The sequence below is a fragment of the Microplitis demolitor genome, chromosome 9 (genome assembly GCF_026212275.2).
Source record: "Microplitis demolitor isolate Queensland-Clemson2020A chromosome 9, iyMicDemo2.1a, whole genome shotgun sequence".
In the NCBI taxonomy this organism is placed as follows: Eukaryota; Metazoa; Arthropoda; class Insecta; order Hymenoptera; family Braconidae; genus Microplitis; species Microplitis demolitor.
Window position 1 is genome coordinate 11,559,337 of NC_068553.1, and position 14,790 is coordinate 11,574,126.

At 31.1% G+C, this 14,790-nt stretch overlaps 1 protein-coding gene across 1 annotated transcript in view; it reads left to right on the top strand.

The window, feature by feature from the left end:
* The window catches only part of LOC103570411 (potassium voltage-gated channel subfamily H member 8), a 355,105-nt gene that overhangs the window by 170,306 nt on the left and 170,009 nt on the right, over positions 1-14,790 (top strand). Inside the window, exon 3 of the mRNA XM_053741792.1 lies at positions 204-437. Coding sequence (XP_053597767.1) covers positions 204-437 — 234 coding nt within the window. The remainder of the gene's footprint in view (positions 1-203; positions 438-14,790) is intronic.

The window sequence follows — 14,790 nt, forward strand, 5'->3', positions numbered from 1 at the left end:
CTTTGGTAAGCGAGTGCTTTGTCCGATAGGCTAATGCCAAATCCATCAATTGAATCATATGTATTTTTTACTGAGTCCAAGAAATTAAAAAATAAAATTGAATTACTTTTTATTCGCCATCTTAGCTAGCCACTTTCAATAGATTCAAATTTTATTTTCAACTTTTTAAACTGATATAATAATTCATTATGGCTTTGTTACAGATAGTAATTTTGTGTTGGGAAATGCTCAAGTACCGACAATATATCCAATCGTATATTGCTCAGATGGATTTTGTGAGCTGACAGGGTATCCGCGAGCTCAGATAATGCAAAAAGGTTGTGCCTGCAAATTCTTATATGGACCCAAAACTGCTGAAGAAGATAAAGCAGAAATATACAAAAGTCTTGAAGAAAAAAAAGAAATTAAACGTACAGTTATATTTTACAAACAAAACGGTATGTACAAAAATACTTGAGACTATTATTTTTTCCAAAATTGAAGTGAATAGTGAAAGAATGAAGCATAAAAAAACCAGTGAGATGAACAATGTTTAGCTTGAGCTTTATTCTGAGTTATACATTAATCCACCAAAGAGAATATATTTGATCCAGATTCAGTCTTAGATGTATAATCTGAGAGCTGGTGAACGATTTTGGGTAGGTTCTCGAGGCACTCGAGGCAGAAAAATTTTGTGGGTGTCCCTGAGAGACCTCTAAAAAAGAAAATCGAGGTCTGGCTGAAGGGCAGTGGCCCTCTAGCAACCCTTGAATTTTTTTAAAAAGCAAATATCTTTATCAAAAAAATATTCTTGAGGCATTCTGAAATTTTTATATGTTTGTTAGATATTCAAGAAATTGAAATATAAAAAAGCCAGTGTTACATTCTGGGAAATTTCCTGTTTAATAAAATTATTTAAAAATTATTTTTAGTGTTTATAAACAATGATAACTGATCTTGGTCACAGCACCACTGTTACATACTGGAAAATTTCCAATATTAATTAAAATATTTTTAAATATTTAATTTTCTATCAATGTCCAGGTTTGGCTTCGTTAGAGTGTCTATAGACCCCTGATGGGCCGTGGTCGTCGATTATTTTATCAATTATTAATTTTAATTGTTTAATAGCAGGTGAATGGTAGAAAAATCGGCAGGAAATTTGAGGGAAACCCGAACTGCTGTTGAGCGCTCGTGGTTATAGGACAGGGTGGAACAGTTGATAAGCGCTCGCCCCTGGGTGGTAATAATGTTATGGACAGGCCATGGTATAGGTAAAAATATTGGGGTGCCAATTGGCACCCCACAATAAGGTTGAATTCCGTTACATTGTTGGTGATGAATAGAATAATATCGCCAACAAAGTAATGATTTATTAATTTATTATTTATTTATGATTCTAAGAAGTGTCGAACCGTTTATTCACCCACCGTGGCGAATAAATAATTCGAGACTTCAAAAAAAAATTTTCTAAAATTATTATTTAAATTTAATTAGAGCCAGAACGTAACACCAGATCAATTAATCGAGTCTAAATATTAATCAGACTATTGAAAAATGGTTTTTGAAACAAATGAAAAAAATGTTTTTGAGGCACTCTGATATTTTAGGAGGGAAATATAGGTAATTGAAGACAAATAATCTTAAAAAACCAGATCATTTCGACTGAATTTTTCATCTGACAGATAGTCGTGAAAGTCTCGTGTAAGTGCGTATGAATAGCACTATGTGTAGCTTGAGGTGCGAGAGAGAGAGAGAGTGTTTATCGGCTGTGCCTCTCGCTCAAGGTAACTACGACGCGATTGGCTCTCGCCAGAACACGTGACCTACAGCATTCACGCAGTTTTTTTAATAATTCGATCTCTAAAAATAATAATATCAAAAAAAATAGTAATACTACAATTAGAGAAAGTAATATTAGAAGTTATAAAATTCTTAAATGAATAGGGTAAAAGTACCAGTACCCAGCCCCTAACCAGTAGCCAGCCGGTCCTATACTTTAACATTGGCCCAAAATATATATAGACATAATTTAACATGAGGTGGCTGGCTACTGGTTTGGGGCTGGGTACTGGTACTCTTACCCTAGAATAAAAACTTTTTTCTTTCGATTTAAAGAAATTGTAAGTGAAATATTTAAAAACTTAATATCAAGATTTGATGTTTGTCCATAACTAAATAACTGAAATAATTCAAATGTTGTATGTAGCAAACATAAAGATGCTTGTTTTATAACTATAGTCTAAAAAAAACATTGATTCAATGTGCATTTAACATTAATTAAGCGGAATGTAAAAAAAACAAGAATTTTTTTATCGATGTAGATCATATGTGCCTCAAGTTGTTCTCAAATTATAAGTACCAATCGAAACAAACATATATAAATATATTGAAACTACGAACAAATAAAAGATTATTATTGTTATTATTATATTATTTTAACTTTTGTTTTTACTTTATTTAATTTTATTATTATTTTATTTTTGTATGATTTTATTTTTTTACTTTTAATATTATTATCAATTTTATTATAAATATTATAATTTTATCATTTAAAATTTCATTACTTTTTAATACAATAGAACCTCTATAATTCGAACTCCAAGAGAGACGAAAAAATTCGAATTGTAGTTTTCGAGTTAGGCAGTAACTTGTTTCGAGTTAGGGAGGACGCGAACAGTAAGGAGAAAGTCAAATACATACAAATACAAATTCAAGTTACATAGATAATCAATAAATTTATTCAAAAAACTTATTGATAAAAATCAGTAATTTTTTTTTTGCTTTAAATGGGGCTGTTCTTTATCTCTAGCGTTGTCCAAAATACAAAGAGCAGAAAATTCTTTTTCTTCCGACTTACTTGTTTGTTCTATAAAATTACGTAACGTATTAAATGCTATTCTTGCCTCTCTGATCGAAACTAATTGAGTACATGTTATATTATTTGGATCTTCTGTCTCATATCCATCTCTTTCATTGCTCTCAGATACTGAATCAAGAATCTCTTCGTCGGATAATATTCCAGCAGTCATAACTCTACCGTCACATGTAATAAAGTCCTCTAAACATATTTCAGGCGCCACGGTATCCCATTCTTCAGGAGGTTGCAGAGAAATATCTTTAACTTCTTCTTCGATTATTGACGAAGAAAAACCACAGTGAGCAAAACAGTTTTTTATTGTAGTAGCAGTCTCTTTTTGCCAAGCTTTATTAGTCATCCGCATGGCTTATAATACATCTATACGAGAATTTCCTGTTTCTTCCAAATCATGCAACATACTCCTGACTTCTTCTTTACGGTATAATGAATTGAAATTTTACATAATACCCTGATCCATCGGTTGCAATTTTGATGTCGTGTTTTGCAGTAAAAACTTCACATACTGATGTTATTTGTGGGACATCGTTTTTTGTCGTGTAATTATCTATAAATAATAGGAGTTTTCGTTTTTCTTCAGTCATTTTCTTGTCAATATCTATGAGCCAGTGTCTGAACATTGCAGAAGTCATCCATGCTTTGGTATTCACTTCTTATTCCAATCGCAGCGATTTACATTGCGAAAAACAACGAAGTTTTTTCGATTTCTCAAACTAAAGGTGAAAGTTTTTCTGTACCTGTCATGTTTACAGCGAGTAAAATTGTTAAGCGTTCTTTGCTATGCTTCTCACCATGGCATTTATCAACTATAAAAGTTACAGTTTTGTCAGGAAGAAATTTATAAAATAGAGCTGTTTCATCAGCAGTGAAGTCGTTTTCAGGCTCGTAATCACGTAACAAACCTTTTCATGATACCAGCATCGAAACTTGAAGTTTCAGTATCTCTACAGGCGGTTGAAACAAGCTAATTTCAAGCCGATGCTGCAAACAACTGCTAGCGAATTCGTAGTTCGAAAATACCTTCACACAGCGGGCAGAAACATGTGTGTTTCTTCCCTTGCGATCAAACATGATTGTTTCTTCCCGGTGTCAGTTATATTTAATGTTCATTTACAGCTTTATTACTCTTATTTGTTTACTTGTCATTTTAGTTTACTCATTTCATTTGTTAAGTGACTGTTTTAATTAACCAAATAAAATTACTAAAAAATGAGTGAAAATAATATGGTTTGTCACGTAACGATTCAAATTATTTAATTTTTATTTAGTTATAAGTTGAATATTTTAATTATATATTTGAATTTGAACCGTTACGCGGGCATTCCGCCATTTCGCCGATGGAGACAGCGGTCCGTGCACGGTGCTAGCGCATGCGCGCTGAGTATAAGTGAGCACATGTGCGAATGAATATTAATTTATAATTTAAAAATGCAAATACTTGATTTTTGTATAATTTAAGCTTTTATTTATGATTTTGGAACAGTTGGGATGTATAATCCAGCGTAGGATTATGCCCCAACGATTGTCTAATGTATTATTTGATTGAAACTTGTCATCCGACTAAGGATGTCAGTTAGTTGACAATATTGACCGCCGGGTAACGATAAATCGATAGTTTGGCTAAAATTCCGACGTCAAGTTAATAAGTATTAAATAATTATTATTTCAGTTACCAGGTAAAATAAAAATAGGAATAAGTTATAAACAAATAGTTCATATATTTAATTAAGCAATTATGTATCATTCAGATGTCCAGGAATTGTTTTTATATTTTATATTTTTAATTTAAAACTAGGCCCAGGGCTAGTAGAAATAATTATAATAGTAATTAAAAGCGACGGTGGTGCTACGTGTGCGACGACCAACAGGTGGAGGTTGGGATAATTAATTCAGCAAGATACGGACTAGCACTGTGTGTAGACGCTGCTTTGTACAACGCATCTATTACGTTCTATTTTGGAAATAAAGTTTTTTTGTTCGAATAAGTGAAAAATTAGTAAGGTTCACCGGGTGAATTAAATCGACATTTACTTTAATATATACTATTTTTTTATCATTGGAAACCGTGAATTTTGAGTAAGTAGTTTGAATTCCTTTCACGGCATTTATTTTTCACGTGGTAACCTCCCCCCGGTAGTTGTTGGTCGCCGCGGCGAAGGAAAGTAATTTCGTTCATTATTGTTAGATAATTCGTTTATTATTGGTAAAAATATTCTCATATTTCTATCTATATATATATATATATATATATATATATATATATATATGTATATATAAGTTAAGTACAACGTAGCGAAACGTTGCCGGTATACATATATATATATATACCTATAGTATATATATCTATACAGCGCATACAGTACTTGAGTAAATTCCTCAAGTACTGACATCATCACTTGGGTGAAAATTCCCGAATTATTTAAAATCATTTCTTTTTTTTATGCTCACTCGGAATATCTGCAGAAAAATATTAAGCATTATTATATATATTTATTATTATTTATATTTATTATTATTAAAAATAATTGAGTGACTTTATATTTTTTTTGTTACTTTTGATTTATTTGCTTACCCCAGCGGCCTAAAATTATTATTGAAATTTTTATATTAAAATTATAAGTTAGTTTAATACAGAGGAATTTATTATTTTGAGTGTAAGTGAGGATAAATTCCGTATCTTTCTCTCTCTCACAAGTGCTGAGAGATACTAGGAAATAAAGATATTGTTATTATTCAGGATTTCGGGAAGATTTAAATGGAATAATTGTTTCTTTTATTTAATATTAAAAATTTATATTATCAATTAAATTAAATTATATTTGTTTTGGTCAATTCAGTTTATATAATTGATTGTGATATTGCGATATTATTTTTGGCAAAATAACCAGGTATTATTGTTATTGATTTAACGAAACTAAATATTGTGGAATATTTTATATTGTTTATGAAAATTAAAACTAGGAAACCAACAGCTGTCGGGAAAGTATAATATTTATTTCTCTGGATCTTTTCCCACCGCTTAATTTCATTTTTCCTTATCTTATTTATTACTTGTATGTAATTATTTATCATATATTTACTAATTTTTGTTTTCATTATTTATTTTATTTCTTTTGAATGTTTATCCGCTTCGTCGTGAGTCACTTGCTCGGATCCTTTCCTCGTAAGTTTTCCTCCTGAATGATTTTTGTCCGTTTTTGAATAAACGGTCTGGCGCCTGCGTGCACTAACCCAGCCTGAGGAGCTGGTCCAGGCACGACAACATTTAATTATTATTTATATTGTGACGATTATTTAAATCTATTGTTTTATTTTAATTTGATCTCGATATTTATTATAATTTAATATCGTTAATTATTATTCATTATCACGCGTGGGCGACTGCATACGCTATATTGGGCTGTTCCGCGTCTCCGTCGCGAAATTTCAGCAAGGTATACGTTATAAATTACACGGCCAAATTTATGTATAACGTTGGTGGTACTGTACAACATAACATGCGACAGTTGTATATCTCCATTGGTCAAAGTGAGATATACGACAAAATGACATCGGCCTAGGTGCCGGCATGAGATTCACGTGCTGCCATGGTCAGACGTGGGAAAGTCTCTGTAGTCCATTGAAAAGTTACATTTTGGGTTGCGTTTTTTAGAGGACGCAATTTTATTTTTTTGATGTGTAGGGGGGGTCAGTGTAAAGCTAAAACCAAATTTGTGGGGTCTCCACCCTTGTCCCACGGCCGCCATCTTGAAAATAGGGGTTGAAATGGTATTTACGATATATCTCTTAAACTATTTATTTAAAAAAAAAATTTGTTAACATTTTTTGTTGCAAATTTAATTCTCTACAACTTTGGTCCAGTAACTTTCTGTCGTAGAACTATAAATAAAAAAGTTATAAGCGAAAATCTTCAGAAATTTGCGAAAAAAAATTATATTTTTCGATGTAACTTTTTTTTTTATCATTTTACGAAAAAATGATATCAGACCATTTTTGTACATCGTTATTTGAGGAACAACTTTTATCCGCATCATTTTTTCATTAAGTCAATAACTAAGGCGTTACAGCGCTCCGAAGTGAGTACTATTTTTCAGTACTCTTAACTATACCTATATTATACGTGTGTACCTATAATATGTCATCAGTTATTGTTTGTTTTTTTTCTTTTTTTTACTTTATTATTATAACTATTTTAATTACAAATTTTGCAATATTATTAATAATTAATTATTGACTCTTTTCCCCACCACCCACGAGGTAGAGTCTAGAGGCGCGTTTTTTTTACGTGGTATCCCCAATAGGCATAATCCACGGTGATGTTCTAAATTAGAATTACTCCGTCCTCAGTCGTTTCGATGGACCAGACTGCGGCTCAGCATCTGATCGGCTTTCTGAATTAAATACCGGTGGGAAAACTGGAGAAGGAAGGGGTGTTAATGTTGGTGGTTCATCATCAAAGTCATTTTCATTTATTAATTCTGAGAGTTCCATTACGTTGCTGCAAGTCTCTCCAGAACAATGGAAGCACACTGCAGAACATTTCATTCCTGCTTTTCGGCATCCACACATCGCTCCACAGTTTCCTTTGCATTTGCAAAAGATCAATTTTAGAAGCTCAGGGGGTGCTGGAGGTTTAGAGTTCTGCACCGGCATCAATAATTTTCTTACAATAACAGAGGTTTGGAATAATAATAACAATAGCAGCTGTTCTTTTATTCCCTCATGGTCACTTGGGTATTTTCTACCTGAATAGTATTCCCGGTAACGGCCATCAGATTTAAAATTATTTTAAAAATCAATAATTGTTAAATCCTGTTATGGAGTGAAAAAGAGTCAATAATTAATTATTAATAATATTGCAAAATTTGTAATTAAAAATAGTTATAATAATAAAGTAAAAAAAAAGAAAAAAAAAACAATAACTGATGACATATTATAGGTACACACGTATAATATAAGTATAGTTAAGAGTACTGAAAAATAGTACTCACTTCGGAGCGCTGTAAAACCTTAGTTATTGACTTAATGAAAAAATGATGCGAATAAAAGTTGTTCCTCAAATAACGATGTATAAAAATGGTCTGATATCATTTTTTCGTAAAATGATAAAAAAAAAAGTTACATCGAAAAATATAATTTTTTTTCGCAAATTTCTGAAGATTTTCGCTTATAACTTTTTTATTTATAGTTCTACGACAAAAATTTACTGGACCAAAGTTGTAGAGAATTTAATTTGCAACAAAAAATGTTAGCAAATTTTTTTTTTTAAATAAATAGTTTAAGAGATATATTGTAAATACCATTTCAACCCCTATTTTCAAGATGGCGGCCGTGGGACAAGGGTGGCGACCCCACAAACTTGGTTTTAGCTTTACACTGACCCCCCCTACACATAAAAAAAAATAAAATTGCGTCCTCTAAAAAACGCAAGGTTAGGCCTAAAAAATGTAACATTTCAATGGACTACTGTAAGAGTAGCGTGTGTGCTCTGTTACATTAAAATAATTATAAATTTGTCGCCATTTGGTATTTTGAGTAGATAATATAAACCCATTGGCATTATTTGAGTATTTTGGTAAACCGCATAAAGGAAAATACATTTACCGTATTAGTGTGCAACCAAGGGAGTTGAATAATACGTAAACTGTAAGTACTTTTTGGCTAATACATTGGCGTGTAATTTTGGTTCCCGAGTTGGTGATCAATTGTCTATAGCATAAGAGTAAGAGAGATAGTGAATTCTGAGTATTAATAATTGGTCATAAGCATATGATGGAATGCGTGAATATTATACTCAGTACATACGAATACAATCAGTGAAAATATTCAGTACTATTTTACCAAATATTGATTGTGATAAATGTTTGGTTATTTTTCATTATCATTTATTATTAATGTAAATTATTACTGCTATACTTATTAGTTTCTTGCGTTATTATTATGGTTTTTATTATCACGTGTGAGTGATACAAGAGGTTCTAGATATTATTTTACGTAATTATTACTAATTCTAAGTATTATTATTATATTATTATTTCGCGATTATTATTTTGTGAATAGTGTATAGCATTCACCCGTGGTCTAATGGTACGAAATATTTACTTAAAATATTTGAAGATTATAGTAGTAGTTTTTTTTTTTAAATATCACGGGTGAGTGATAGTATTATTTACATGTGATAAACGATTTTGTGGATAATATATTTATTGTGTATTCAGTATTATCATTTTTTTAATTTGTATACGCATACCGTGTTAATGTTGTAAGTGGACTATTATTATTTTATCTTTGATATTGTTTATTTGGTTATGCGATACCATTACTTAATTTATAATTTAAAATATATTTGAAACAAATGGTCATCAACCCGGTAGTTATTTAAATTTTATTTATTTACAATACTGCTATCTTTTTCTTGCTTTTCTTTTCCTAAAATCTGAAACTGTTACCCTGTCATTTATTTTTATTTTCATTTTCATTTTTCTCCGTTGTGTTTATTTTGTTTGAATTTTGTTCGTGAGGCACACGAACTGGCGCCCAACTAGGATTGTCTAACCCAGCCTGAGCAGAGCTGTGTGTCCGGGGAGATTCGGGATATCTTAAAGTGGGACTTCGGTTATTATTATTTTATTTTCAGTTATTTTTCACCAACGGAAAGCCATAACGGCTATTGAGCGCCAACCACACTCCGCCGTGGGACGCGTAAAATAGAAGAGAACGTTATACAATTTAGGATTTTTTTCTTGAAATACTCCGAAAAATATTCTAAAAATTTGTGTATATGTGGGAAGTGTCGCTTTTTTTTTTTTTTTTGTTTAAAAAATAGAGTTTTAGCGTTGAGCTTCGAATTAAAATATCTCAGAAACTACGCGAAAGTAGTCGAGACATGCTTCGTACGAAATTTAGAGAATTATATAACTAACAAAATGAGCTGAACCCAATGTCTTTATGATCAATAGTTTGCGAGATATTAATTTTTTAATGAAAAAAACCCGGTCCCGCCCAAGCGCTTGTAAACAAATAGCTGTAACTCCTCGAAAAATCATTCGATTTTTTTTTTCTTTTTTTTTTTTTATTTTTTTTTTTTTTTGAATTATAGCTACTGTTGTTTTCTATAAATAAAAAAATCAACTAAGTTTAAATCAATTTTTTTGAATTTATTTTCAGTTTTTTTAATTTCTTTATTCAAAATAGTTAAAATTAGAATAAAATTATTTTAATAGCTTCCAAAATTTTAGCGGTACCAAAAAATCGACGTAAAAAAAAAAATTGAACAAAAATTTGTTTTTGAGTAAAAATTTAGCTCAAAAGTTCGAAAAATATGAACTCTACAGGGACTTGATTCAACTCCGATACAGTGCGCGTGACACGGAGAAATTTGTTTTTTCATCTTTTTTGTAACTTATTCTTATTTTTATAAAGACTTAATCAACTTTTGAAATATCGCTTCGACGATATAGGTATCAATTGATTCCAAATTTTATAAATCGTCCAAAAAACCTAACGACAAAAAATGAATTCTTAAAATGTTAACTAATTTTTTTTATAAACAAATAAGCTAATGAACTTTTAAAAAATCGAGTCCATAATGTAGGTATCAATCGATTCCAAATTTCAATTCAAAAAAAAAAAAATTTTTTTTTTCACATCAATTCTTTGGTGCTCATAAGATTTTTATATGCAAACAAAATAATTTTATTCTAATTTTGATTATTTTTAATAAAGAAATTAAAAAGTCTGAAAATAATTCATATAAATTAAAAACAATTTATTTGAACTTAGCTGATTTTTTTGTTTATAGAAGACAACAATAGCTATAATTAAAAAAAAAAAAATAAAAAAAAAAGTAAATCGAAAGATTTTTCGAGAAGTTACGGCTATTTGTTCATAAGCGCTTGAATGGAACTGCGTTTTTTTTTTCATTAAAATGTAAGGGTATGTCCTAGCATCCCCGTACCAAGAAGTTCAGACAATCTTTCTCCAGTTACTCACGTAGACGTTGAGCACTGGGTTCTGGAATGTCTGATATAGCCGAGTACAAAGCTAGATTAGGATAAGAAAATGTTTAAGAAAATAATTAAGAAATAAATTTAAATATAGATTGAGTTCTTTTATCATAAATAATTATTCATTTGCTTGATACTTATACTTAATATTAAACTCTCTTATCAATATAAATAATAATTTATAACTGAATTAAATTGATAGAATTATACTGCGCATCCACCGCACTTGTGTCTCGTGTTCGTAATATCATGAACACCAAAAACTTAAATACCGCGCTGATTTAACCTCAACTTTATTATAATAATTTTTATTCAAACAAATTTTCTGAATAATATTTAGTGGGTTTCTAATTTATTTCAACTAATAAATAATTTATTAGTGTTGAGGAAAAATCCTGACAATTAAAATCAACCGAGTGAAACAATTTTTCCGCATGTACAGAAATTCAAAATCAAGGTAATGTATTAAATTAAAATAAAATAAACTTAATTAAAAGACGATAAAAATTTAACTAGGAAAGTTACCTACGTGTTTGACAAACTGAAATTTTATAATTTATCAAAATCTTTATTCCAAGGAACTTACGTCGACTTGCCCCAAATGTTTAGCCATCCTTCTTGTTGATCTAATCGCGGAATGTACTGCTGAATCTACCTCGAGATGTGAACCAGAAAATGTGGCAGCAAATGATTTCTAGAAACTTCATTATTAAGTAAGGCGAAATTAAAATAAAGCAACACTTCCCACATATACACAAAATTTTAGAATATTTTTTTGAGTATTCAAAAAAAAATCCAAAATCGGATAATTTGTCGAAAAGTTTCCGACAAACGACTTTTTTTCCAGGCCAACTGGACTAACTCTGTTCAACGAGTAGTCTTCCAATTATCTAGTTTTGTATTGAAGAGAATTTGTACGTTAAATTGAATTGGTGGCCTTGGAAAAGGCCGGTTTGGTCTTGAAAAAGAGCGTTGAGAGTTACGTGAATGCTGGAGATGACTGTGAGGGACTCGAAGGTCCTGAAAAGAACCGTCAATTAAGGCGAGTAATCTTACGCTAGACCCGGAACTCTTATTGACTAACTCTGAGAAGAGCTAAGCCAACAGTTGCCCTAAGAAGAGCTATTGAGATGTTAAAGATTCTTACGAGACCCAGAGGTCTGGTTGACTAGCCCTGAAAAGAGCTGAGACAACTCGAAAAGTAGATCTTAAAAGAACTAGTTGTTGTAGAGAGTTAGCTGTAGACTATTCAAGCCTTGCTCGCTTGAATAGGGTTAGTAGTTAATCGCTGATAGCCTTGCTCGCTATCTGAAAAGTATACTTTTCAGTTAAACTGATCAAGAATGAATGCGCTGCCGCTCTCAGAATCCCTCCTTTTATACCCGAGAGCCAGGTTCTTTTTTTTTTCTTTCATATAATCTTTATTGATATTTTATAACTTCAATTACAGTGTATTACACGTGTATTATTAGATATAAATATTTTTATAATTCTTGGCTCACGAGCTTCTACTTTTTTAACATTTAACTTCAATTGCATGTTGTGTATTATATTTATATAGATTTTTTTTTTTTATTTATTTGTAGAAGAAGATTGGCTAAAAACCTAATTTGATATGTTTTTATTTATACTTATATACTAATGCTTTTACACTGTCCTAATCTTACATCTATTTACAGAATATACACCATTATTTACACCATCAACATCTAGAACTATTTGTTGAGGCACCGTGTGCTTTAGATATACATTATGATTCATAATTGAGCATATATTTTGTAATATATCATGTATTTGTAATTTGTGAATGTAAAAATTTGTAGTCTGATCGAATATTATTTGGTTTAATAACGATATGTTCGCCATGTCATGCAAATTATTTGTAAATATATATTTCGTTTGGTTTACAATTATCTAAAGGCATTCGTTTTGCGCTCTCTGTATTCGCTTATAATTATATTGGCAAGTGTTGCTCCATATCAGGCTAACATACGTAAGAATTGGTCTGATACACATTTTATATATGATAAGCTTATTTTCTTCAGTTACTTTACTATTACGAGCTATTAACGGATATAATACACTGATCAACAAAAAAATTTTTTTTCTGTGTAACACGAAAAATTTTGGCTAATTCTGTTAGGAATAAGGTCAAGTAGAGTAGAATTAGTAGTGTTCAGTCACGAGCTTGATTAATTTAAATCAAGCTTCGTGCATTTCCGCTCGGTTCGGGAGTTGCCGAGCTCGCTACTGACTGAAGGTCAGAATAGTGCCGGGTCACTCGCTATTTGGGCCCGGCACATACAATTCCTAACTCAGGATCGTGTCAAGTCGTCCTGAGAACCCGCTACAAGCTGACCAATCACAAAATTCGTTTTATATTGGTCAGCCTATGAGATAGTTCGCTATCAACTGATACCTGTTGGCGCGCTTTTAAGCCAATAGGAAAATTCGTTATATGCAGCAAAGCTGCCACGTCGACACCAAGCTTCTCGACGACTCAACGACACTACCATCTATCATTCTACAACGTGTCTTTGCTACGTGCAACCTCGTGCTTGAACCGCTTTGCTTATTATCCTTGTGTAATATAAAATAAAATCGCTACGCTAAATTATCCTCAATATTTAGACAGTACATCAAGGCTACTATTTATTGAGAATAAATAAATTGTTCTTGTGACGATAATTAATTGTTAATTAATTATCATTGAATTAACCGCTACTGACCACGTGTCAATTTTATACGTGAATAAGATAACTGAGTTGCATTCGCTATCGCGTATAAATTTTCTCGTTGCATTCGCTCTTGATTATAAGTCTCATAATTATTAAGTGTAAATAAGTGTAAATAAATCTATAATTTATTTTGTGATAAAATCTGAGTAATTTTTAATTGTTTAAGTAACCTTGCCTAAACCAGATCCAATTAGTTTATTCGTTTATTTTACAAGTAGTCTAAAATTTTAGATACGAATAGTTTTATTATAATATGATTTTTTTTTTACTTTTCTTAAATTACAAATTATTTCAACAAAAATTAAATTATTATCAGTGTTATTATATTAATATAAGTGCTTTTTCATAATTTTCTCCTGTATTTCGCGTCAGAAACGTCCCTCTGTAATTCCCAGCAATAATCTGCCGGCATAGTTGGACTCCATTTTCCCTAGTATCGTTTTTCTATGGCAAAAATGTCTTGGTGGAATAGTTCCCCATGTTCGTTACCAACAGCACCCAAGTTTGGGGGAAAAAAGTCTAAATGTGAATGTAAAAAATGTATTTTTTAGAACATATTACAGCTTAATGCTTTATAATTCTCTAAAAGTTACTTGACAATAATTTTAGTCATTTGATCGGTGGTTTCCAAGAAAGTTTTCAGTGATTTTTATAAATGATTCCCAAGCTGGTTTTTCCAGATCATCGAGTTCTTCTTTGAATATATCATCTTTTATTACTTGCCTGATTTGAGGACTTACAAACACACCCTCTTTAATCTTGGCGTCACTGATTTTAGGGAATTTTTCTTTTAGTTATTGAAATCCAGCGCCATTTTCATCTATTGCTCTTCCACAAAGTTTTTTATTAGGCCGTTTTATATCGACAGGTGGTAAAAATATATCTTTAGGTTGTACTAATAGAGTATTTTACATTTTTTATTCCTGGAGTAAGAGATCGTCTTTCGTGCCAATTTTTCTTAACGTAATGGTTCTTCCTATCTCTACTGTTCCATACACACAGAAAACAATTAAATTTTCTATACCCAAGTTGCAATCCTAATAAGAGAGCAACAACTTTTGAATCTCCGCAAATTTTCCATTTATGCTCGTCATATTAAATTATTTCTAAAAAAAATTTCATTGCTTCATAGGATTCTTTCATGTAAGCACCATAACCTACCGGTACGGAGGGAAGATTATAACCATTG